At 37.1% G+C, this 27,411-nt stretch overlaps 1 protein-coding gene across 1 annotated transcript in view; it reads right to left on the bottom strand.

Moving 5' to 3' along the window:
- Positions 1-3,403: 3,403 nt before the first annotated feature.
- The window catches only part of LOC131043495 (protein SIEL), a 127,527-nt gene continuing 103,519 nt past the window's right edge, over positions 3,404-27,411 (bottom strand). Inside the window, exons 5-8 of the mRNA XM_057976709.2 lie at positions 7,101-7,241; positions 6,684-6,773; positions 4,834-5,408; positions 3,404-4,455 (exon numbers count right to left, since the gene is read on the bottom strand). Of these exons, the coding sequence (XP_057832692.1) occupies positions 3,543-4,455; positions 4,834-5,408; positions 6,684-6,773; positions 7,101-7,241 (1,719 nt within the window). The 3' untranslated portion in view covers positions 3,404-3,542. The remainder of the gene's footprint in view (positions 4,456-4,833; positions 5,409-6,683; positions 6,774-7,100; positions 7,242-27,411) is intronic.

A 27,411-nucleotide genomic window follows, 5' to 3' on the forward strand; every position in this document is an offset into this window, starting at 1 on the left:
GAATCCATGTTCCCTCTTTCGTTTTCCTCTCATGGATCACCTAGCATAACACAACTTGCTAGCCCATGGAAGCCATGCTTTTCCTTTTCTCTCCCCCATGAACCCATAACCATAGCATACCTTGCTAGTTGTTCAATCATGGTTCATCAATCTTGATGTGTCCTCTTACTCTTTCCATGTGACCATTTGTGCTCTTGCAATGGCATTCTGAGAATGATATTAGCGGTTGAGACACTTTGACTATCGAGGTCTCTTCAACTAGTTGACTTAGACTTTGTTTTTAGTATTAAGTTGTCTTTTATTTTTGTCTTGTGTGTCCTTGCATATGATTGTATGAGTTAAGATCCTAAGCTTGGGAGCTTGTTTCCTCGAATCTAGTGATGTCTTGTCTCTTTATGATCTTGCTCCTAGTTGCCTATCTCTCTCTATCTCTCTTTCTGCTACTTTATCGTGATTGTGCACATAAGCTCGTACTCCCTCTAAAGTAGGGGCTAGATGTAGCATCATAAATTGTAACCCTACACAATTTACACCACCTTTTGTGCCCCTGCTTTAGTGTGTCATATCTTAGTTCTCTCCCAAGTCCATTTTAGGTCTTTTCACCTTGAATCTAATGTCATTTGTCCGCACTAAGATCTAAACCCATGCCTTGAACTGTGCAACATGATCGGACCTAATTTAGATATGTTGGTGCACTTTCCTACCTTGATGATTTTGGTTCTCAGTGTCTGAATTTGACCATTGGAGGTCGGTCTAATTGGTAAATCACCTTGGGAACCCTATATAAGAACATTCCTCGTACTCATTTTCATCTAAGACGTATGTCACTTACACCCATCATTTGTGTGTCAACATCATGGAGCAGTAAATCTACATCAATTTTTATCCAAGCATGTGTGTTTGATTACGTCATTCATGTTCATGTTATGTCAAGTCATGTTATTGCATCAAGACTTGTGATCAAAAGAACATTGCATCATCATCCATTATCAATTGCAGCAGATATGAGGTATATCATCTAGCATTTACTTGATTATTTTCATTTCAAGTTCAATTCAATTTAAGGGTTAATTCCAAACCCAAGGTTTGACCTAGGCAAACCCCCTATCAACAACACTTTTTCCCTTCTTTCTATGTGTAGGCAACAAATTCAAGAGCCATAGAAGAAGATTTCGGCAAAGGATATGATGACGATCAATTCTAACTTTTGTAGAGGCAAAAATCGAAGGACCGAGTTACCCAGTGCCACACAAACTCAAGAGGTTCCTAGAAGATTCCGAACGACATCTTAATTCCAAAATATTCATGTTTGTCTGCATCTAAAATCAAGGACCAAAACGCCCTAAGCCACACAATCCTGCACTTTTGGGTTGAATTTGTTGTTGCAAGTACTTCTTTGTTTCTTCTGCTCAAACTTGGCTCTATGTCTGCATTTTGTGTCTATGACTTGTTGTTTTATGTCAACTCTCTATCATTCACCCTAGATCTAGCATTCAAATCAATTTCAACTAAACAAAGGATAAGAACTTGATCTACATTCAATCCTTTATGCATTGGACCAATAGAGTTCTTCCTTCCTTCAATGTTTTACTTGGAAAGTTAGGTCATTTCCTTGTTTACAAGATTTAACTTGTGAAACCCTAATTTTCCATCCAATGCAAAACTATTGCATCCATACTTTCCTCCTTTGTCAATTATTCAAATGCCATAAACACATCAACAAATAGAGATCAACTTGGAATGCAGTACACTAACAAAATTGGATCAAGTCATTGATGTCAAGGTCAAATGAACAAGGCAACAAGATGTCGCTATCTTCCAAGTTGTTAAAACAAATCAAGTTCTTTTCCGAGTAAAATGGTTCACAAAAGCTCAAGTTACAAGTAAATTTCCACTTCTTTTATTGTACCTACCTACAATGGGGACCAATGGTCTTCGAGGAGGATCAAGGCCACTCAATCAAATTGCAAATCTAGGGTGTTGAATTGCAAATTATGTGGTTTAATCAACAAGATCCTCATCCTAGTCAACACCCTTGGTCCAAACTACACACCATAAACCACATCAATAGTACTGCACAACTCAATCTATGTTGGAAATTGTGAGCAATTGTGACACTTGCAATGGAATGTGAACAATCACTTTCCAACTAATGTGTCACTTTCCTCTATTATATAAATATGCAGTCATTCTTTATAAGGTTAGATATTCCCAATAAAGAATATCCATAAGGAGATAGACAACTACTTTACCCTCACAAGTCATGTAAAAAACTAAGCACAAGACCATCTTGATGTTACAATTCTAATTGTTTGTTCTATATTTTTGTTGTTCAATTTTCTTTTCTTTTTTTCCCTTCTTTTCTTTGTGTTGATTCCATGTTTAGGATACTTTCCTGGTTGATATAAGTGGTGAAATCATATTCTTCGTGTGTGTATCGCATCCATTGTTAATAGTAGCTTATTGTGGATTCTGGTTTGTCATGGCCACATTTTACTTGAGCTATATGGCAGTCTCAATAAATTACATCACCATATCCCAGTATCAGATTTACATACACGTAATTGGGGTAAGAATTGTATTTAGCAATTAGCAACAAACCCATTTTAAGCACAATAAGTTTCTGATCTTAAAACGCAACATCCGTTACCTAAGAGCATTATAAAATTCATAATTGTTAACAATTTGAAAAAACTTATGGTAGTGGATCCCAACATATGAAAATGGTATGGACAAGTGATTGAAATTTTTTTTAAGGCCAAAATTGGCAATCGATCTAAATTTAATCATCAAACAACAATACACTGCTAGCCTAAATATTTCCATGCACAACACTAGTATGGGAATTTTCGTGTAGAATTGAAGATGACAAGCAATAGCAAAGTCGTATAAAGGCACACATTGTTACCTATTATCTGTGTTTAATCCAAGTGAAATGACAAAAAATTGTTGGAATGAAAAACAATGTAGACTAGGCAAATAGCACAAATTAAAGGTAGCTTGTTTCGAGTAAAATAGCATAAAACAAAAGTAACTGAGCCACAACATCTAGTAAGCGAATATCCCTATAAAAATGTTTTTCAATACTTGTATTAATGAACAAACCCAAAAAATCCATTACCCAATATCAAGAAAGGATTTACACTTAATTTTTATATTAATCTACGAATGATTTGCATGTTATTTCATACATGTATACACTGAATACGTACCAGGATTTGTGCAAATGCCAAAAATACATAAATAGCATACACTATTGGGGTATTTTTTCCTGATGACCAAAGAAAAGATATGGCTGTCAACAATATGTTACCATGATATTGTTCCATGATATAATTGTCAACTAATCAATTTTTCTCGTGAGGTTACCATTGTCATTGCAAAATCTTACAACTAGATATCATACACAGAATGAAAAATTAACTGATTTAGACAATGAAACAAATCTTTGTGCACAAGGAAGAGAAGAATGAAATCCATTATAAATGCATAGGCATTATTTTTGTTAAAGGACTAAAATTTCAAATATATGATTTTTCTTATTAAACAGATGCAACCAAATTAATTTTTTCCACATTGGATAGTAATAAAAGATCCCCTTTTGGACCAGCCTGACATGATAAGACTCTCTCATCATCCAAGGAGCACTCCATCATAACAGAAATTTCTAAGTAACATGAAGCAACTTTTACTGTGGAATAAAAAGGCAAAGTGATTGTGCCCTGTTTGGATCCATCAAGACCTTGAAATTCGCTGACATCTATGAGATCATACTGTATAGATTTGGCCAGAACCATTACCAACCAAATGCTGCACTCACTTGTTACATTATGCAATGTCATGTGCACTGTGATTCCAATAGGCAATCCGGGTACAAACCTAAAAGGTTGCTCATAGCAACTATTTGGAACAATTAAAACTGCTCTAATCTCTTCAAGTTCTTTTCCCAGGGGAATGGACTGTATGGAAAAGTGTTCAGGTAGTTCTTGAACAAATTTTAGAAAACATAATGATTTGACATTCTCATCAGAAAGTGATTTCTTGATTTTCCATAAAAAGGGTGAATGACTCAATCCATCTCCTTTATAGAGAAGCTCCGCACAACAAATTACAGATGTCAATCTTTTAAATACATAAGAAGATAAATTTACTCCTAATAAGGACAACCTCAAAATATAAATGAGGGCATTAAGCTCAAGTATGCGCAGCTCCTGTTCTTCAGATAACCCAAGAAAACAATTTCCCAATCTTTTTATTGTGTTCTCTATTTTTTTCAGAATGCACTGTGATGCATCTATTCCAGATGGAGATATTTGTTGGCAGCCTCTAGGACTCAAGTTGGCCCAAAGCTTAAATAAAAAATAAATGGAACGTATATAGAGAGAAGCAAAAGATATCACTGAGATAGGCTCTTCAAAATTTCTTTCAATCTTCCGCAATGCTTCTTTGCACTCACTGTTTTCCAATCAAACTGTGAGAATATACTTCAAGAAATTCCAGGCAAAAGAAACATACAAGACAAAGTAACAAAAAAATGAATTACAACGACCTATACCCCATCCACAAAATACTGCACTTATAATGTCGATTATATACCAACCCACCTGATATTAAGATGGGTGTGTACTCATTTATTAGGTTTACACCATCAAGTAAGCTTCGAGACATTCAAAAAGAATTAACAGTGATGCAAAGAAAAGGAATTAAATTGCATTCATGCACACAATAATATGCATAATACATGCTGCACCCGATAATTTGCCAATGCTTAAATCTGCAACTAATCTAATAAGTCAGAGCACACAAAAGAAAAGTTCAAGGGGAGATTCTCACCCCAAATTCTTGAGGACACCAATTAATCCCTTTTGCTTAAGCAAAGACCAGGCCCCAGAAACCGTCTTGAGAATATTTTCGGCTGAACATAGGATCTCACTTTGATATGAAGAATAAACTTTCCCTTTTGCCTTTTCAGACGCATCAGAGACATTTGTTGATGCTTCACAATTTAACAATTTGTTTGCAGATCCATCCTTCATATCTAAAGCCTTGATATTTGCTTCTGAATCACTTGTTTCACTTCCAAAGTTTTGATCACTTCTAAGGCCCATGGCATTGCCCTCTTCATCATTTGGAATTTTGGACAATGATGCAACCATCTCGTCACAATTGCTGTTTCCTGAGCTTCCTTGCTTATCATCTAATTGTGAATTTTTCACATTTGCACTTGTAGTTGATCCAAACAGAGTGAGAGGAAACTTGTAATGGAAATAGTTTGCATATGAAATCAACTTTTGAGGAATTTGAAAGGAGATTCCAACATTTGAGATTTGTGCTGCCAACATTAAAATCAACAACGCTGGCATATGAGGATGATCCAAACCTGATTCTCCATTTGAATAAGATGTTAACTGCAGTCATGGACCACATATCATTATTTGAAAGCCTCTTCTAATTATTAAACTGCAAATATCTATCTTAACATAAAGGTCCAAAACCACTGGCACCACTGATATTGCCTAAAAGTGAACTCATTATTGTTAATCATTCCTTCTCTCCGGACAGAACAGAAGCCCAAACAAAATTGAAACAACAGAAGATAGCATGAACACGGAAGCTGTGAACACAATTGGTTTCCAAATGTTCTATACTATTACTGAGATAATTTTTTCAACAAAAATTAGGGGTTATCAAATGCAATATATTGGAAGGCAGTGCAAGAAGGCTTATTGAAAGTTAAAATTCATTTTGTATATAGGGATATTAGATTACTTCATGTTTGACATTACTCTTAAGTCAATTATATTTTTATTTTAATCAACCTGGAATTTAATGTATCCAATTAGAATAGTTCAACCTTGGAGTTTAAGCTTAAAAAAAATTATATGGTTTTTCTAATATGTAAAACTATTAGTATTTGTGATGACTCAAAAAATTCAATACAAATTTTATCAACTATTTTGTTTATATTCTGGTTTCTGTGGGCTAATCATAGGCATAACCCAAACAGTAAATTTTAAAGAAGCAGATTGAAGACATTAGATAAAAGAAAGTTGCAATCAAAGTTGAGTTTGAAGAGCTTGTAGAATTGTGGTTTCAAGAAGAGCAAAAACTCTTTAGAACAATGATGAGGAAAATTTGGATGAAGTACTTGCAATTGGATCAAAAGACAAACATAGACAGTCACAGTAATAGAAAAATCAAAAAGAAGTTACAAGAGCTCGAGTCAAAAGGAAAGAAAGATGCATTTACACCATAAAATATAAGGAAAACAGAAGTTGTTTCTGTAAAAAGCCAAATCTTATAATGAAAGATGGCTCAACAGGAAACAATTGTTTTTGTTTCAATAATTGGACTTCTGATCCAGTTTCTTAACAATTCAAGCAAATTGGTCTTGTTTTAGATAATAATGTGAAATCCTGCCTAAAACACAAAGGGACCTAGAAATCTCTGATTTCAACTTTTTCCATCTGCATAGAGACCGGGAGAATGAGACAACAAAGCAAAGCTGAGAATAATAAAATATGTCCATTAAAAAGTGACCCAACAGAACACTGAATAATCTTACAAAAGCAAATGCTAAATTTCTGCATAAATTCTTTGGCTTGACAGAATATAGATGTGCTGTGGATTTTGCCTTGACAAATAATAGAACACTGAATAATCTTACAAAAGTAAATGCTAACCTTCTGAACAAATTCATTGCTGGAACAAACTACAAATGTGCTGTGCGTTTTGCCAATGTGATACATAACAGATATGATATCTTTCTCATCCTGCAATGATGAAATGTCACTTGTCAAAGATTATACAAGTTTGAAATCACATCATCCCTGATTTCTTACTCAAATAGCCGCATCCTGTGCAGGCTAAAATAGGAAATATGATCCATTTATCTGTCTCCATTACTCATGATAATACTCCAATATAAACTCTTGTACTAATTCATTATACTATAAAAAATTTCAACATGAATTCTTTTCCGATTCTAGTTTCGTAGCCTGTACTGCGAGTTAATCTTGTTCAAAGGCAGACATTTTGATTTATAAAGATGGGAACAACAGCTATCTTAGTAGAATAGAATATGAAGAAATAATAAAAACCTGTGGATGCTTGTCCAAATTTTCGATAAGGGCATTAAATGACATTTTAAACATTGATATGCTCGGTAATTTCATATGACCAAGAAGCCTCCTTGCTCCAGAACGTATATCAGCATTGATGTCTTCCAGCATACCAAGAAACTGCAAAAGCAGTATAGAAATTTAAATTGCATAAAATAAATAACATGGGGATTATTGCTCTTTCAAATTTGAAACTAAACAATCGCCATAAATGATTGAGATAAAATAAAACTGACCTTCACATAAGCTAGAATGAAAACAAAATAGCTGATGTCTTGCACACATGTAAACGTTTGAAAAAGATAGAATGTTAAGGTGGTTTGACTACAAAGTGTTTTTCAATTTAGATTGAAACCTCCAAGCTTCTAATTACTTAGATGCATGATTGCAAAGACCTATGTTTCAAGATAACATTGAATTGTCCCGGTATGAACACAGGCACAGAAGATTTATTAAAAGGAATCAGGTCCTTTGATTGTACAAAGCATTTCATGTAGAAAATATCTTTAAAATGAAAAGTAGGATAACCTAATCAGTAAAGTTGATGAATACATATTATAAAATCAGTCATATTTATCATATTTGACTTCTATTACAAATCCTATAAAAAGTTTGGCCCATATATATATGCCCGTGGAACATCAGAGTCAAAACTGAAGGTTTGTGTTTTTAACTTTTTTAATTCTGATCTTGTTCGGTTGTTTCCGCAACTCAAGTGATTTATTGCGTTTTAATTTAATTATTTCACTTAAGTTGCTTAATTTTATAAAATAATTTAAAAAGCAACCTAATGTGATAGCTCGTTGAAAAGGGAATTAAAAGTTCCAAATCGTCGATGCTTGAAAAAGGGACATTGCATATCAAATATAATTATTATTTCATAAAAAGGGTCTTTTGAAGCATAGAAAGGGTTATTTTATTAAAAAATGGATTTAAAAATATATCTTCTAGAAAGTTCGGCAGAACAAGTATAAAAGAGATTTAGAGAGCTCATTTGGCATGCAAATCATTTTATTTCCTCTTGTGCAACCCTTGTGGTTCTATGAAATTGAACTTGATTCATCTCAACCTTCTTGAGGATGAAAACCCTCTTGGAGAAGAATAGTCACAGTGGTGAAAGATCCTCCATGGTTAATACTATGTAATTCATTCAGAGTCACAGTTTGTGCAGGAAAAGTTTGCAGGTTGATTTACTTCAAAATCTACACTTGTGTGGAACGTTGGTAAATGTTGTTCAATTTACAATTCAATATGCAAGATGTATTCTAATTTTATTCTTTATATCTATGTATTATCTATCTCTATTATAATTCTGACTATCTTCTTTGTTTGGCAGGTAAGAGGAGTATTTATCGATTTCAATATCCTCTTCACAACTACCAAATGATATATATATATGAGAGGGGAGGATCAAGCAGTGCCTTGACCGGTCATGTCTTATGGACGTAACCGATCAAGACACTACTTGATCGCACCCCTTTGCATATGTTAACAACCGGTGTTTTAATTATTTACCAGCCCGATATTAATCGGGGTTCACGTAACATAATATACATGCCAATCGGTATTAACGGTGTTGTTTGGCGTGGCATGTTAACCGATAGTAATCGGTGTCTATGTTAACCGACACCGATCACTAACTAAAGGTTGTATATATTAAACGGTGCATACTATGCCACCCGATAGCAACTCGATAATCTTATTTCATTTGCTGGGAACACATCCGATATAGATCGGGATAGATGGTTAACTTGATAACTATCATTTATCACCAATGTGCCATGCCATAATATGATTATCGATATTGATATAAATGAGGAATGATTATCAAATAAAATAGCTTGAAGTTTTCTTATAGTATAATCGATGGGATAAATGATTGAATGAGAGACTTCATTTATCTCTCATTCAATCATTTATCTTACCGTAGCTACCATGCATTAACACTCCCCTTAGGTAGGTAAGATAAATGAGAGCAGTGTATCAAGCATCACAATTGAAATGATAGTTAGCATTCTTTACACAATCTAACTTTCTAGGAAATCATATCACCTAATCACATGATATGAAGTATCACCTAAACACGTGATACAAAAGTCCATCACATCAATCTTGTGATGATAGGATATCACCTTAGCAGGTGATATCAGTATTGCCTAAGCACGCAATACTTAAGGATAATCATATGAGAAAATATTCAATTCTCATCTTTATCCAAGTTGTGGTAGGTGCACTAACATTTCATATAAATGTTTTACCACAACACAATCATGGCTCATCCATGATACACCAGAGATCCAACATGATAACTGGTTTGGACATTATAAGATCGTCACCTTATAATGTCTCCATACAAGTGTTCATTATCTTGAGAGATCGTCACCTCTTAGATATGAACTCAGGGGATAAAAATCCAAAATGTCCTATCATGACAAAGAAGTTTACACATTAAACATCTTATTGATATGTAAATACAGATTACAAAGCAAATTACCTTTCTATCATAACTAAACCTTTTCTGAAGTGATCAACCTTCACCCTGGAAAGAGGTTTGGTCAGAATATTTGTCGTTTGATCTCCTGTACAAACATTTTCTAATTGAATTACATTTTTGTCTACCATATCTCGCACATAGTGGTATGGGATCTCAATATGCTTGGATCTGTCATGGAACATTGGGTTAACTGAAAGTTTTATGCAGCTCTGATTGTCATAGTGTATAATAGTGGGTTTCATAGGCTCTCCAAACAACCCCACAAGCAACTTTCTAAGCCAAACTGCCTCTCGAGCAGCCATAGAAGCTGCAATGTATTCTGCCTCGGTGGAGCTTTGTGCTACAGAGGACTGCTTCTTGCTGATCCAAGATATCATGGCTGAACCCAAACTGAAGCAACACCCTGAGGTGCTTTTTCTGTAAGTTACACTTCCAACCCAATCTGAATCTGTAAATCCATGTAGGTTTATGTCAACTTTCTCATATTTGAGACCAAGGTTTAGAGTACCTTGTAGGTATCTCATGATGTGCTTTACTGCAACCAGGTGTATCTCCTTAGGTTCACACATGAACTGACTTAAGGCATTAACTGCATAACATATATCTAGCCTTGTATTCACCAGGTACATCAGGGACCCAATCATCTGTCTGTATTGAGTAGAGTTAGTGGGTTGTGACTCTGCTGCTGCTTCTTTAAGTTTATGTAAATTGGTTTCCATAGGAGAGGTCATGGGCCTACAGTTTAGCATTCTGAATCTCTTCAATATATCCAAGCTATACTTTCCTTGGTTTAGTATAATGTTGTCAGAATTCTGCCAATCCTAGGAAGTAATGAAGGAGTCCTAAGTCCTTCATATCAAATTCTTTGGATAGATCTTTCTTGCATTGATCTATAAGACGATCATTTCATGTGATTAATAAGTCATCAACATATAAAATCAACATTAGCATATCACCTTTATTTCTTTTGTAGTAGAGATTAGGATCTGCATCATTTTTAGAAAAGCCTAGTCCTGAGAGATAGGTGTCAATTCTTTCATACCAGGCCCTGGGAGCCTGTTTAAGCCCATAGAGAGCTTTCTTGAGTCTACACACATGAGACTCTGCACCATAAATTTCAAACTCTTCAGGTTGCTCTAGATAGACTTCTTCTGAGATCTCACCATTTAGAAATGTTGTCTTAACATCCATCTGGTGTACCTTCCACCCCTTAGCTGCTGCAATGGCTAATACAGCTCTTACTGATGTATATCTGGCAACAGGTGCCAAAGTTTCTTCATAATCTATTCCTTCTCTTTGAGAGAACCCTCTAGCTACAAATCTAGCCTTGTGTTTTTCAATACTACCATCTACAGCATGTTTGATCTTAAAAAAGCCATTTAGATGAAACAACAGATTTCTTAGTTGGCCTAGGAACAATCTCCCAAACATCATTTTTCATAATGGACTGATACTCTTCAGACATGGCATCCTTCCATACTTGATGTTCAAGAGCCTCTGATACATTGTTTGGTTCGGCTTTAGAGAGAGCATTCATAAGGGCAACATAGCTAGTGAATTTGTTAGGCCTTTTGCTTTCCCTAAAGGTTCCTGGAGGAGCAACAAACTTCTAAGCTTCTACTACAGTTTTGGTGGCCCATAGTGGTTTTTTCTTGAGGTTTTCTCTAGGTGGACTTTGAGTTTCACTTATAGTTTCCTCAGGATTCTCCCTCTAAAGCTCAGGAGTAGGATCTCTATCTATGCTAGGGGTGGGGATATAGACTTCAGGGTTTAGAGAGCTTTTGTCATGTCCCCTCTTTAGCTCTGTCTAGCAGAGACATGTGAGTTAGCCTATTATGGAGTCTTGTAGGTTGGCAATGGTGGATAGAGACTCAGTCAGGATATTCAGTGTTTGGATTTGGTGTTTCTGGCAGTAGTAGACTAGTTTGGAGCAGTTCCTTGATTTTAGGAGGCAGTTCCTACATTTTAGGAGGCAGTTCCTACTTTTTAGGAGGTTGTGACAGCGTCCATGGTTGGGGTTCCATGAGACCATTCCTTGGTTTCAGTTTCAGGAGATTTGGGTGTGTTTCCTAGTTTCTAGGAGCATCCCTAGATTTTAGGGATGAGACTGCCAGTTGATCCATGATTTCCGACATCAATCACAGACAGGTGACAGGTTCCGTTTCAGACTTTTGGAGTCATTCGAGCATTCTGCAGCTATTTGGGTTATATTTTTAATATATTTAAATATTTCCTAAGTTAGCGTTTAATTAATTAAATAAGGCTATGTTTATAGCCATTTTAAAGCAATAAGGGGTTTTTGGTTTCATCTGGATGCATATGCCCATGTGTTATAGCTCGTTGGAAAGGTCTTGAACTTTTCTAAATGTTTCCCATTTGTCAGGGACCCTTTTGATGAACGGAATTCTTTTATATTAAAAAAGTGGCGTTTTCTCTATACTTGGCGACTAAAAATGAGAAATAAGACTTTATAAGCCTAAGCGCACTTTTCATACACTTTTAGGGTTCGAGCTAGAGTGAAGGAGTTATAAGGAGATGGTAACCTAATTATCAAGTATCTTTTACACATTTCATCTTTGATTTGGAGAATTTGCTCTGGAGAGCGATTCAGCATCTGGGACGAAAACCCCAGGATCTTGCCTGTCTGGGACGTAGCCCCCAGCACAGTGGTTATTTGGTTCTTGCATTCAGTTTTCAGTGCCTTAGAGTTGGTACGACATCTTTTCTGGAGGATTCAGTGAACAGAGTTAGGGTTCAGCGTGGAGATTGGGGTTTTTAGCTTGGCATCACCTAACAGCCGTACGGCTGTACTTTGCAGCCATTTCTATTCCCACGTGGAGCTATGTAAGAGCTTTGGATGTTTGTCGCAGCTTCCTTCTTGATTTCAGTATTCACTCTTCATTCAAGTTGGACTCATTGCTTATTGTAATCTTCCTGGAATTGTTTGGAATCACTATCTGGACAATTATTTGATTTAAATAAATCAGAAATCTGCTTGGTACGATTCTGATTTGGCTGTGTATGAACATTTATTTCCAGTACTCTTCTCATGTACTTGTTCTTCAATTATTACTTGCTGAAAAACTATTAAAAACACAAAAATAAACAAGCCTTCTGCAACTTCTGTCTATTCTCTAAAACCATCAAAGGAAACACAGGAAAATATAGTTTATTAATTTAAAAACTACAGCAGATCAGCAAGGGGATCCATCAGGGATCTTTCAGTGGTATCAGAGCCTGCATCCTGCCAGCCTGTAGGGTTTATGAGAAATTGTCACATCTGGGTACTGGATAAAAAGTTTTGATAATTCACTTCAGCATCTAGATACTGGATAAAAGGTTTTGATAATTCATATCAGCAACTGGGTAGTTGTCAGCCTACACATTTATGCTTACAGTTGACAGCTGGTAAGACAATACGCTGGCCAAAGTCCCAAAATTGTTGAGAACAAACTTTTATTTCGACCTCCGGGATCCGTTGGGATATCGGTTTAGTTACAGGTAAATACCATGGCTAGAACTAAAATTGGGCACTCAAAAGTTTCATCTTCTCCAGCACGTAAAAGTAGGATGCCTCCTGCCAAGATATTTAATGATAAAGTTATGAGCAGCTATCATCAGTATTGTTCTCTTCCTAAGATGATACGTGAGCTCCTTTCCTTCACACAATTTATGGGTGTACCCGGAGCAGACAAAGATAACTTGGTAGCTACAAGTTCAGATCAGTGGCAAAGAAGGAAAGAAGAATCAAGGGTGCAGGAATCAGGAATGGACAGAGAACTTTCATTTAGGGGTAATATACCTCTACATAAGAATGTTTTGGTGCCCTCAAGTTCCGATGAGTGGGACAAGAATTTATGTGATGGTTTTGTTAGACATGTGGATTCAACTCAAGGAGACATTAGGACAGCTTTGGATAATGAATTGTCCTCACCTTCCATGCAAGGGATTTCCCAAGAGGCAACTGATTTAGAGGTTAGCAATTCTGATTTTTATGACAGGAGTGAGGTACCTTTGCATCAGCTTGAGGTATCAATGTCTACACTTGTACAAGATGGTGCCAATGGGCTGTCACATGAAGGTATTCAAAATTCAGGTACCAATGATGCTTGGAATGTTAAGAACTCATATCATCATGATTCTGATTTTATAGATCAGACCTTAGAATCCAGCCCAGTATGTTCTCTTAGTAGCACTGGACCCCAAGATCGTGAGCCAGTGGGTTGTGCGGACACATGGGATGCAGAAGAGAGTGATGACAGTGCATTTTCAGCAGTATCATCATTGACGGATGTGGTGTTCTCAGAGGCACAGAGCAGCAATACTTTGGATGAGGTTGTATCCATGGCCGAGTGCATACACGATGTTGACTACAGAGAGGTACAGGATACAGATACAACTTCTTTCCACAATGTAGATTTTGAGTTTGTACAGGTACAGGAGAGCCAACATTCTCAGACTCCTCATCACCTGATTGGACAACTCAAGGTTGATGACAGGCGTATAGACACAGTTATTGAGCATTTCGATGTCGCTCGCCAGTTGTTGGCTACACATAGTTGGAGCACCCTCATGATTGATGAGCAGGGCAGCAATGATTTTTCCTTACCAAAGTTTCATGCTCTTTATGGAGCCATTGGGATATTGAAGCATGAGTATTTACAGTTAGTGGCTGACCGAGATTATCTCCTTCAAAGGGATTTTATTTGTTATGGTGCTTTGTTGAGGGAAGAGGAGGAAGTTGATATCCTCTCTCAGGAGCGTGAGGCGACTGTTGTTGCATGGGAGGATACCCAGCTGTCCCTTCAGGAAGGGAACTCCAGATTGGAGGAGCTTTCTGATAGATTGAGAGTGGCACAGACATCATCAGCGATAGATACAGTACAGTGTTCTAATGTGACACTACGAGATTCACCAGAGAGTTGTGATTTGACTCACGATATTACTCCATCATTGTTTTCACAGGCGACTAGCAGTTTATCAGTTGGTTGGGAGTATGATACCCCTGTTGACTTGTTTCCTTCTCTGGAAAGCAAATCTTCTTTTACACCTCTTACAGCTGACGAGGGAAACCAGTATGTTTCACCGCAGAGCCACAGTGCTCAGTTGAGGTGTATTATGGATTTTGGATCTCAAGCATATGAGTTGTCTTCGAATTCATGGTTTGAGAGCAGTTGGAGTGATGATGAGTTTGATGGACAAGATTATGACATAGAGCCATTGAGTGAGCCTACGAGAGTCCATTTAGATTACCTCGCAAGGAGTGCACTTCATTTCTCTTTTAGTCCGATTGTAGATGATTGGATGGCTCGCAGATGTGAGTTGGTTCGGGACTTATACTATCCGTGTTGCGATAGTGCTCTCCCATCTTCAGAGGATAGAGTTATTGATTGCAGGCACCTGATCCAGCAGTTTGGGATGGATTGTTTGCGGGATCAGCAAACAATCAACCGTTATGATGAGCAGCGACTGTCAGAGTTTTTCATCTCCTTGACACAGAGACTTCATCCAGGATCATGGGGGAAGGATGATGCATGGATTAGCAGGTGTGTTGTTGTGAATGGTTATCACAGGTGTGAGAGTTTCACAGTGGCTTGAGAGAGACACGGTATCGAGGATGCCTCTTACTATCATTGTCTCTTCATGACAGATGGATGTGGATTTAGTTTTATTTGGGATCCAGGTGTTGATTTATTTGATACAACATCTTATAGGGATTATAGTATGTTGCTCCAGATATTAAGATTATATGGCACTTATATCAGAGGAGAGCAGCAGGAGCAGTTTATGTCCTACAGGTGGTTTGTGTGGGATCATGGTATAGACATGTGTAATACCTTTCTTTCGTGGATCCTACATAGGTTGCTTCACTTCAGATGTATAGATGTAGTCGTGGGTGTACAGTGGTTGTTGATACTTGGACGATATGTTCGGAATTTCATGAGGATGGAGCTGGAGTTTACCCACTATCCATCTCAGTTTATCGAGCAAAGTGGGACGACAGTTGATCCACAGGTTGATTGTCATTAGATAGCTGACGTGGATGAGTTATGTGATGTTACTGCTAGTGAGTACTTTGAGCCAGTTGATGTGGCAGTTTCACCTGATTCTCTAGACAGGGTGATTGTTTCATTGCTGGTTGGTGATTACATATTTTTAGATGCCAGCCTGGACAGTGATGATTCTAGTCAGTATTATATATTGTCTAGTGAGTTGGCATTAGATCTTCCGGCACATCAGCAGCAGTGTGTGGCAGTTGTGTGTCACTTGTGTCAGATGGGGTCAGATCACAGAGGGTCTTCCATGGATTGGCATTCATTGGATATTATGACAGATGTTATGCATGTTGGTGATCACCGACACACTAGTGATCTTGGCATTTATGGATATTTGATCTATGGAGATGATATAGTTTTCCATTGCTCACTTGAGGTATTCAGCGGGAGCTATGCTTCGCTCTGGGACCCAGGCAGTGTTGATTTGACAGCACAGGTGCTTCAGTGTTTTGAGGAGCCATTCCAGACTGGGGTATTGCATGTTGTTGATATCAGAGATGAGCAGCAGTTACATGCAATGATTTGTTTACGTCTTATTTGGGATGGCGGAGGATCGGTGTTTCAGTTGCTTGTGGGCAAGCATCTCCGAGAGGGGAGGACTGCCATGTCCCCTCTTTAGCTCTGTCTAGTAGAGACATGTGAGTTAGCCTATTATGGAGACTTGTAGGTTGGCAATGGCGAATAGAGACTCAGTCAGGATATTCAGTGTTTGGATTTGGTGTTTCTGGCAGTAGTAGACCAGTTTGGAGCAATTCCTTGATTTTAGGAGGCAGTTCCTACATTTTAGAAGGCAGATCCTACTTTTAGGAGGTTGTGACAGCGTCAAGGGTTGGGGTTCCATGAGACCATTCCTTGGTTTTAGTTTCAGGAGATTTGGGTGTGTTTCCTAGTTTCTAGGAGCATCCCTAGATTTTAGGGATGAGACTGCCAGTTGATCCATGATTTCCGACATCAGTCACAGACAGGTGACAGGTTCTGTTTCAGACTTTTGGAGTCATTTGAGCCTTCTGCAACTATTTGGGTTATATTTTTAATATATTTAAATATTTCCTAAGTTAACGTTTAATTAATTAAATAAGGCTATGTTTATAGCCATTTTGGAGTAATAAGGGGTTTTTGGCATCATCTGGATGCATATGCTCATGTGTTATAGCTCGTTGGAAAGGTCTTGAACTTTTCTAAATGTTTCCCATTTGTCAGGGACCCTTTTGATGAACGGAATTCTTTTATATTAAAAAAGTGGCGTTTTCTCTATACTTGGCGACTAAAAATGAGAAATAAGACTTTATAAGCCTAAGCGCACTTTTCATACACTTTTAGGGTTCGAGCTAGAGGGAAGGAGTTATAAGGAGATGGTAACCTAATTATCAAGTATCTTTTACACATTTCATCTTTGATTTGGAGAATTTGCTCTGAAGAGCGATTCAGCATCTAGGACGAAAACCCTAGGGTCTTGCCTGTCTGGGACGTAGCCCCCAGCATAGTGGTTATTTGGTTCTTGCATTCAGTTTTCAATGCCTTAGAGTTGGTACGACATCTTTTCTGGAGGATTCAGTGAACAGAGTTAGGGTTCAGCATGGAGATTGGGGTTTTTAGCTTGGCATCACCTAACAGCCTGTTGACGTGTATTTTGTACACTATCAAACACAGAATAAAATACCTAAAGGTACCTTATCCTCTCTTGAGTAAAGCCTCTGATTGCTGAAGATATCGCGAAAAAGGATCAATCAGGATGACTCCAAGGTTCTTTGATGTAGGGTCTCTACGTGTGGATAAGCTCTCTGTGGTATGATGTGATTTGTTGTAATCACAAGGGGATAAGCTCCCTGTGGTATGATGCATATCAATGAAGAAGCGACAATTGAAGTTAAGCTTAAGCTGAATGATTCCAGTTGACTACACAAGGCAAGTCTGCAATCAACAAACTGCTAGTAGTATGGATATACGAATTCCACCATCAATCAAGCACATTTCTTCCACTCATCTAATAACATGAAATCAAATACGAGAAGTATAGAGACCATGCAAATTGTCGAATCGACCCATAAATTTCACCATTTCTTCAATGAAGTTACAAGTCTTTTACAACAACATCTTGGCAACAATCTTTGCCTTCTCTCTCTACTCTACTCTAATTGCTATTCTATCAACTAGCTAATCACCTTCTAACTACTCTCTATCTGTCTTCTAACTGCCTCCAACTATATTCTAACTCTTTCTAATTGCCTTTACAAAATGAAATGCCAGGGCTTATATAGTGCCCTCAATACAATTCGATGGCTTAGATCAATTCGAGATCAATGGCCAAGATTCAACAATGAAAACCCTAATTAGGGTTTTTTACAACCATTACATAACATTTAATGCTTGACCAATGATAAAATTGTATTGCTTGGACACATGTCCTCTCTAGAAAATTCCACCAATGGATAGCTGGGGTAGGTACATCGGAGTTTGTGCCACCTTCCATGAGTTAGGTACATTGAATCTGGAAATGCTGAGGTGGACCACACTGACTCGAGAAGTGATGACTAGGATGCCACCTCGTCTGACACTTGTAACTTGGTAGATATTCAACTTGATGTTGTTGAGAAGCTAGCTTTAATTAATTCATCTGGAACTATCTGCTTCTTCAACGAACCCTTGTTCTGACTTCTTGCGTCCTTGATGTGCAGGATGATTGATGTACCTCGCCTTGGAATACTAGATTGGAAAAGGTCGCCCTTATCTTGATGATGCTAGATCGAAGAAGGTCGTCCTTGTCGATGCTAGACTGGAGGTCGCCCTTGTCCTTGCTTGATCGTCCTTGATGAGAACCTGCCGACTTGTAGATCTTTCGAGCTTGAGAGTCGCCATCTTGATACCTACACAACATTTCACAATTAATAATATATCTTGAAGTGTAGAAATTAGGATTCAAAAGGAAGATTTAAGATTTTAATTAGGAAACTTCATGATAAATCTTGAGTTATCATTTCCTAATTAACCATGTAATACTTAGATTTTTCCAAAAAATGTCTAAAAAATCAAACCTTGAATAAGGGTGTCAAGATGATTTTGCCATACCTCCTCTTGAGAATTAACTCTAAGAAATGATGTAAAAATAGATGAATTTTGCTAGGCAAAGTGTAGATCAAAGCTCTCCCTTGGATAAAATGCACCTCCTTTAGCTTGGAAAAGAACTCCACCTTCCTCTTCAAAAATCTGGAAATTCGCCTTCAAATACCTTCAAAACATCTGGAATTTATCCTCCAATCTAGCAAGAAATACGCCTCTCCAATAGCCTTCAAGATGAATTTCGCCCTCCTTAGTCTCCACACTCGGTAGAAATTCGCTCCACTCCTCTGGATTTCGTTCCTCAGATTGCCCTCCAATTTCGCACTTAGGAAAGGATGATTGAATGATTTAAATTGTGAAAAAACACCTTCAATATATAGAGCGCTCACCTTCTACTTACCCATGAGGCCGACTTGATGAAAATAGGCCAAAAAATAAATAAAATTAAAAAGGAAAAGGCCGACTTAATAAAAATGATACCTCAAGCGTTCCCTTTTTTAATTTTAATTTAATAAGAATTAATTTCAAATGCCTCAATTAATAAAAAAAATCGATTTTCTAAGGCTCAAATTAATTATTAAATACCCATGCACCTTTATTAAATGCCAATTTAATTAAAAATTTTAAAATATTTCGAAGTTTATGATTTTGGCATTTCATGCGATTTGGAGGATATCAACGCTCAAATGTGGTGAAAAAATAATGAATGCCACTAACTTCGCCCTAGTCCCTTGGAGAGGGACAGCAGCGCCTTTTCACTTTTGTCCTCAATCCTTCATTTTTTAAATGCCAATTCACGTTGTGGGGCTAGCAATGATCCCTTTCGTCCCTTCAGTGCATGTTCAACTCGTTTTTTGTAAGGCAAAATTGATGTTCTAGAGATTTTCGCCCTGGTCCTTCAGTGAGGGACAGGAGCGCCTTTTGCATCCATTGTGCAAATTCTTGATCATATCAACCTCAAGGCATTTTAAACATCATTTCAAATTCGCGCCTTGGCTTAGATTTGTCCAAACTTGGCAAGAAGGACTGGATATTAGGTTTTTCGCCCTGGTCCCTTGGAGAGGGACAAGGGCGATTTTGCAAATCCAAGCTTATCTGTCCTTTCTTAGCCTTCCAAATTATATTCAATGGATAAATCATGTTTTCCTTGGTCTCCTCAAATCATAAAATTGTCTTGATCCTGCAAGAACAGTGCAAATTTGAAATTCAAGCTCCGGTCCTTCAGTGAGGGACAGGAGCGAGTTTTGTCTTCTAGGCCAAAATGCTTCACTTTTCACCATGAAATGTCTTGGCTAAGGAAGATATCATCTTGTTACACGCCATGAATAAGAGTTCAAGTCTAAGAAAGGTCTAAAAATGTGTATATAAAGAAAATCGCTCTGGTCCCTTGGTGAGGGACAGGAGCGCCTTTACCTTTGTAGACAAAAACTCCATCATTTCATTGTCAAGTCTGGATGCTCTATCATGCTCATTTCGTCCTTCACCATGCCTTTGATGTTCCAATTTGACCAAACAAGGTTAGGAATGACTCAAATAAACCTTTTCGCCCTGGACCCTTGGTGAGGGACAGGAGCGCTTCGCCTTGGACCCTTGGAGAGGGACAGGAGCGAAATTCGCTCTGGATCCTCAGTGAAGGACAGGAGCGAAATTTGACTTTTTGAACTCTCTATCAGGATAATTTTTATGGAATATAACATTTAAGTATAAGATAAGTTATATTCCATATATACTTTCAGGATGTTTGAGAGTGGTTTCAGACCTCCAGGAGTTATATTGCAAAATCTAGTTTTTTGAGGTTTTTCAGTTTCCAGACTTAGTCAAATTTCAGGATCAGGACTTTCAGACTTAGCCAAATTTCAGGATCAAGACTTCACTCTAGCAGGACCTACTATCCTATTGATCTCCCCGACAGCACTCAAAATGCAAAAGCCAACTAACAAAACCCTAAAAGACCTTAAAAAAAAAAAACCCTAAAAAGCAAAAAAAACAGGGGTCCCCATTTGCAATGGTGTGATGTGTGAAAACATCACAACACAGCCGTACGGCTGTACTTTGCAGCCATTTCTCTTCCCACGTGGAGCTATGTAAGAGCTTTGGATGTTTGCCGCAGCTTCCTTCTTGATTTCAGTATTCACTCTTCATTCAGGTTGGACTCATTGCTTATTGCAATCTTCCTGGAATTGTTTGGAATCACTATCTGGACAATTATTTGATTTAAATAAATCAGAAATCTGCTTGGTACGATTCTGATTTGGCTGTGTTTGAACATTTATTTCCAGTACTCTTTTCATGTACTTGTTCTTCAATTATTACTTGCTGAAAAACTATCAAAAACACAAAAATAAACAAACCTTCTGCAACTTCTGTCTATTCTCTAAAACCATCAAAGGAAACACAATATAGTTTATTAATTTAAAAACTACAGCAGATCAGCAAGGGGATCCATCAGGGATCTTTCAGCTTTGGGCTCTTTTGAAGGCTAAGTCTTCTTCAAAGATCACATCCTTGCTTAGTTCAATATTCTTTTGACCAGGTATATAGATCCTCTAAGCCTTGGAGGTTTCACTATATCCTACAAAGATTCCCTTTTTTCCCAAAAGGCTCTAGTTTTAATCTTTTCTCCTTAGATACATGAATATAGACAGGGCATCCAAATATCCTAAGGTGGCTAATATCAGGTTTTGATTTAGTAAAGACTTCCTCAAGGGTCTTATCTTCAAGATGAGAGTGGGGACATTTGTTTTGAATATATACAATAGTGCTAGTTGCTTCTGCCCAAAGATTGATATTTAGATTCTGATCAAGAATCATAGCTTTGGCAGCTTCAACTATTGTCCTGTTTTTCCTTTCAGCTATCCCATTTTGTTGGGGGTTATAAGGTATTGTTAACTCCCTCTTAATCCCTGAATTTTTACAAAACTCTTTCAATATTTCTAATGTGTATTCCCCCCCATTGTCAGTTCTTAGGGTTTTAATTTTATTTCCTAAGTAGTTCTTTGTTAGTGATTTGAATTCTTTAAACCTATTAAGGATCTCTTCTGATTCTTTACATTTCAGAAAGTAGATCCAAGTTTTCCTAGAGTAGTCATCAACAAATATTACATAATACAAAAATCCCCCCAATGAAGGCATGGACATAGGTCCACATACATCAGAATGAACTAACTCTAAAATTTTACTTGTTTTCCTAGTACTATTCTGAAAAGCACCCTTAGTATTTTTACCTAGGGCACATCCTGTGCATGCCCCTGAATGATATTGCTTTAACTTAGGTAGACCTGTGACAAGGTCTCCCATTGATGATAAAGCTCTAAAATTAAGGTGGCCTAGTCTTCTATGCCAGATTTCATTGGCATCTGTGGTCTCATGAATTAGGGCTAAGTTGGGCTCTGTACATAGCTCATACAAATAGCCTTGTCTTTGACCAATTGTTTTAGCTTTCTTGATGGATGAGTTCTTTGGCCAAGCCAATACTTTGTTGTCCATGAAGGTTACTCTGTATCCATTGTCCTCCAGTGCTGATATTGAGACTAGATTTCTCTTGATGACTGGAACATATAGCACTCCTCTAAGTTGTAATGATACACCCGACTTTAGTTTGATGGTGCAGGTTCCAACTCCTTTGACAGGCATTGTAGAGTCATCTCCGATAGTTACTTCCTCATCATTTTCCTCTTTCATTGAGTCTAGTACTTCTCTGAATCCTGTGATGTGTCTGGATGAGCCACTGTCAATCACCCAGGAGTACACTTTATTTGATGCTTGATTTGTGAGTGCTGAATAGAGCACATACTTCTCGGAGTCCTCTTCTCTTTTGGATTTTCCTGTTTTGGCAAATGTGGCCTGTTTAGCTCTTTCTGGACATTTGGCAACATAGTGCCCAAATTTGTCACATCTGTAACACTGAATCTGAGAGAGGTCCTTTTTGAAGGAGTTCTTGCCGTGACGACCTTTTCTCTTCCTGAATTGCTTCTGTCAGGTTCAGTCTCAGGTTCTTTAGTTTCAGTCTTTACAAATGATCCGACTTTATTTTCTTTTAGAATCATTTGAATTCTGAATTTCCATGCGGAGAAGTCATCACCTCCTCCGAGTTTGTCTTCAAATCTGATAGCGCTAGCCATTGTAAGGATTGAGATGTTGAATATATGCTTGATTTGAATTTTACGTAAAATTGAACAGCCTCAAGTTCGATTTAACTACAGCTCTGATACCATGTAAATGTTGTTCAATTTACAATTCAATATGCAAGATGTATTCTAATTTTATTCTTTATATCTATGTATTATCTATCTCTATTATAATTCTGACTATCTTCTTTGTTTGGCAGGTAAGAGGAGTATTTATCGATTTCAATATCCTCTTCACAAATACCAAATGATATATATATATGAGAGGGGAGGATCAAGCAGTGCCTTGACCGGTCATGTCTTATGGACATGACCGATCAAGACACTACTTGATCACATCCCTTTGCATATGTTAACAACCGGTGTTTTAATTATTTACCAGCCCGATATTAATCGGGGTTCACGTAACATAATATATATGCCAATCGGTATTAACGATGTTGTTTGGTGTGGCATATTAACCGATAGTAATTGGTGTCTAAGTTAACGGACACCAATCACTAACTAAAGGTTGTATATATTAAACGGTGCATACTATGCCACCCGATAGCAACTCGATAATCTTATTTCATTTGCTGGGAACACATCCGACATAGATAGGGATAGATGGTTAACCTGATAACTATCGTTTATCACCAATGTGCCATGCCATAATATGATTATCGATATTGATATAAATGAGGAATGATTATCAAATAAAATAGCTTGAAGTTTTCTTAATAGTATAATCGATAGGATAAATGATTGAATGAGAGACTTCATTTATCTCTCATTCAATCATTTATCTTACCATAGCTACCATGCATTAACAGTTGCCAGATGATGGATTGCTACAGCTAAAAGCATATATAAAAAGAACAATGTTGGAAACATGTGGAACGGTCATTTGTTATGGAGGTTTCTTTGGGGGGTGATTGTGTTGGTAAAAGCCATGATTTGAATGGTCGAGCTTGGCCACGCTGGTATTGCATGTTCTATGCCTTTTGAGAGGACATTGGAGGTGGAAAGGGTTGAGATGCAGCTGATAGGGCAGATTTTACTACATATGTGAGGTTGCAGCAGTCATAAAGGATGATATGTGGCAATTAGGGGGCAAACGAATCCATTTTTGAAGACTATAGTGAAGGCAAGATATGGATGCTATTATTGGTGGATTCTACAGGCAGATTTCTGAGTTTAGCATCTACAGATTTCATTTGTGAAGCTATAGCAATTAAACATTGTTGTTTAGAGAGGACTAAAGTTGTGTACTGGCAGATATACTCATAGTCTCATCTACAACACTCTTATTTCAAGCTACAGTAGCATATATTTGTGTGACAGCGGTTTAATATCACTGTGAGCCATTTTCTTTGGCATTGTAACACTGTTCTTGTAATCAGAACTTCGTAACAGCAAGCATATCAATTTAAAATCAATATAATGCTAGAGGTTGAGGTTAGATTGTCATTATCTATTAGATTCCTTTAGGCATGTATATGTTTGACAAAATAATATTTCATTTCCTTTGGCAATATTGTGCAAACCTAGTTGGAATACATTTCTATATGCTTGCTTAACTTTCTGAAAACAAGACACATTGAAATACGTTGAAACCAACAAAATACAGTGTTTGACAAAATGGCTGCATGATGGAAGATAGGAAACTTTGTGGCTGTTGGAAAAAAAAATTGGTTTCAATTTAGGGGGTGACTACAGCCACAATCCTTTCTAACTCCTCAGGTTCCCCTTATTACCATCAATTTCAAGAAATAAAGTGGCAGCAAATAATGCTAGGTCCCAAAGACTTCAAAGAATGAATTGATCCCTCATATGTTCTCACACCTCCTCTCCAAAGACTTGCCATTTGGTTTCTTTTGTGTACGGTCAACTGAATTATCAAAATTCATATATATTTGACTCCTTCAAATTTTCAATGTAGTCATTTGATTCATTTGAAAGTGACAGTCACTATATGAATCTAGTATGGCAATATATAACTCACCAATATAATATTCTGAATTGTTCTGAAATTCGCAAATTCTTGTAGAAATTCTGAATTGTTCTAGAAATCCATACCGAGTCATCAGGGTTAAAGATCCAGTGATTTATGGATCAGCCTTCTTCCCTTCTTCTGACTTTGATTACATATAAACATATATAAATCCAACTTTAGCCACCACCATATCTTCATTTAATCTATTTTTCACATGTCTTTCAAAGCTTTAACACATGAGATCCAAAAAATGGCTCTCCACCATTAAACTACTAAGTTACAAACATGAATTCAATTAAACACCACTTAGACAGTGCTCTAAGACGACCTTCTTTATGGCCTCCTTCAAGATCTAAATCTAAAAATGCATATCCTTGTGTTTCTCAGAGCAATCAATAGCTCTAAGAGAGTAGGAATCAATTGGCCATCTAACAACAATATTAATAAGCGGTCGAAATTGAATATCAATCCACCCATCCATGACAATGGAGCAACCTATCCTAATCCTGTTTGTCTCATGTTTTCCATTAGTAAGTTCACTTTGGAAAAACTATTTCTTGAGGGAGATATGCAATTTGTATTTTCCAAGGGAGTAAAAACAAATTAATCGTGTTTGTTTTCTTCAACAAGTCTTTCAAATATGGAGAGCGTGTTCAATGCTTTGAAAGACATGGGCATAAAAGAATTTGGCTACAAAATCATCAGCATCCTATAATTCAAGCAAATTCAAAAACCTTGCCACCATACTTTGCCCATCAATAGTAGTAGCCTTACTCTTCCCACTATCAAAACTCTCTCCTCTCGCATCCCTACTAGCAACAGATAACATTGGAATACTTCAGAATAAAAGCTGCAGATAAACCCTTTTATCTTTGCTCCACTCTGCTCAACCAGCCTACTGATTTCAACCCTCTTTGCCAAAGTTATATCCTTACAAACCCTCACCCAGTGTCCAAGATCATCTAATAAACAGTGCCCAACCTAGTTTTAACTCCCACTAAAATCAGTTTTGCATATGTGACAGCCAATGTTTACTCCCCCTGAATTTTTGGATTTAGTTTTTCCCAAAATGGTGAGATTAAGGGTTTTACAGAATAGAAAAATCCTTTTGCATACATATTGACAATCGTTCAAAGTCATGAAAAGGGATTTGGTGCAGCAGTGCTTGTATTTTCTGAAGAAACCCCAGCACTTGCTTCAACTTCATTCACACCATCGTTCATTTCATTAATCTCTATTTCATACATATCATTGCTTCTTATTTTGATTAAACTTCAAGACACTAAAATTTGTGACAGTAAACTGGGTGGGAAAAAGCAGCAGAAAACAATTCCTTAAGATGTTTGACAAAACCAAAAATATCTAAAAACAAATTAAAACTATTGAGTGCGACTTACCTTTCAATGAACCTAGATGTGGAAAGTGACTGAAAATCTTCTTTAGACCTCCCTTCTTGTTCACTCTTTTTCTCATCTTCTCAACTGCAAACATCGGAAATTGGTAGCCAGATATGACTTAGGGTAATGGGACTAGCGATTTATGTTTTCAGGGTTATAAAAGGAGTGGAGGAGGGCTTGTGCCCCTGCCCCACTTCCCCACCCCCCTATACTCACCACACTTTTTTAATTGTTTTTCTTAACAAACTGTTTTCCTTTTAGTTTATTTTTGACATTGAGAGCAATTGACCATTCCCAGAACAGTTGAGGGACATTTCAAACATCCCCAGCTGTCCTGGGGATGTACATAAGTCCTGCCCTTATGGACAGCATCCCAGGAAGGCATACCCAACTTCCCCAAAGACGGGAATAGCCAGGAAAATACCCCTACCATCTTGCTATCCCAGGACACCAATCAAGTATAACATGACTAATACAAAACTCAGGGCATTCAAATATTTGCACTTACTGTCAGGTAGAATTATCTATGACTGATTGGTTATTTTAAATGGCAAATCGATTTTCATTTTTCTATAATTGATAAAGCAAAAGAAGTGAGGCGAACATGCAATGCCCATGAAGAACACTGTTAATTATTTTGGGCATGCAGAATCTTATATCTACTCATTTGTTTTGATTTGAATTAAATATTACTTCACTCTTCAACTGAAACATACTGTTCAAATATAATACTTATTAATTAAGAAATTATAAGCACATCACAACTGATGCTCATAATGGTAGGTAAATAAATTCTACCTAACTTAATATATCTTTAATTTTAGTAAACAACTATTTGCTGTACTTCTCCACTAGCCTTTTTCTGAAATTGATTATATTTGACCATATTAAACAGATTAAAAAGGGAAGAAACCCCTGTAATATTCCCATCCAATAAGGGCGATACTGATTAAAGAGAAGGTTGACAATCAATATGAAAATCTTTTTTACTATATAAATACAAATGAACAAATAAAAGCTTTTACTTAATTCCCAGGGCAGAAATCAAAGAAAAGAAAGATTACAATAATGATGTCTCCATGTGGGACAATACATGACAAAATTAATTCCAAAATGCCAACGCTGGAGGCAAAAAACTTTCACTTTTGATTGAAGGTTCTGTCCAATAATTCAAATACCTAATG

This window comes from Cryptomeria japonica, chromosome 4 (genome assembly GCF_030272615.1).
Source record: "Cryptomeria japonica chromosome 4, Sugi_1.0, whole genome shotgun sequence".
NCBI lineage: Eukaryota > Viridiplantae > Streptophyta > Pinopsida > Cupressales > Cupressaceae > Cryptomeria > Cryptomeria japonica.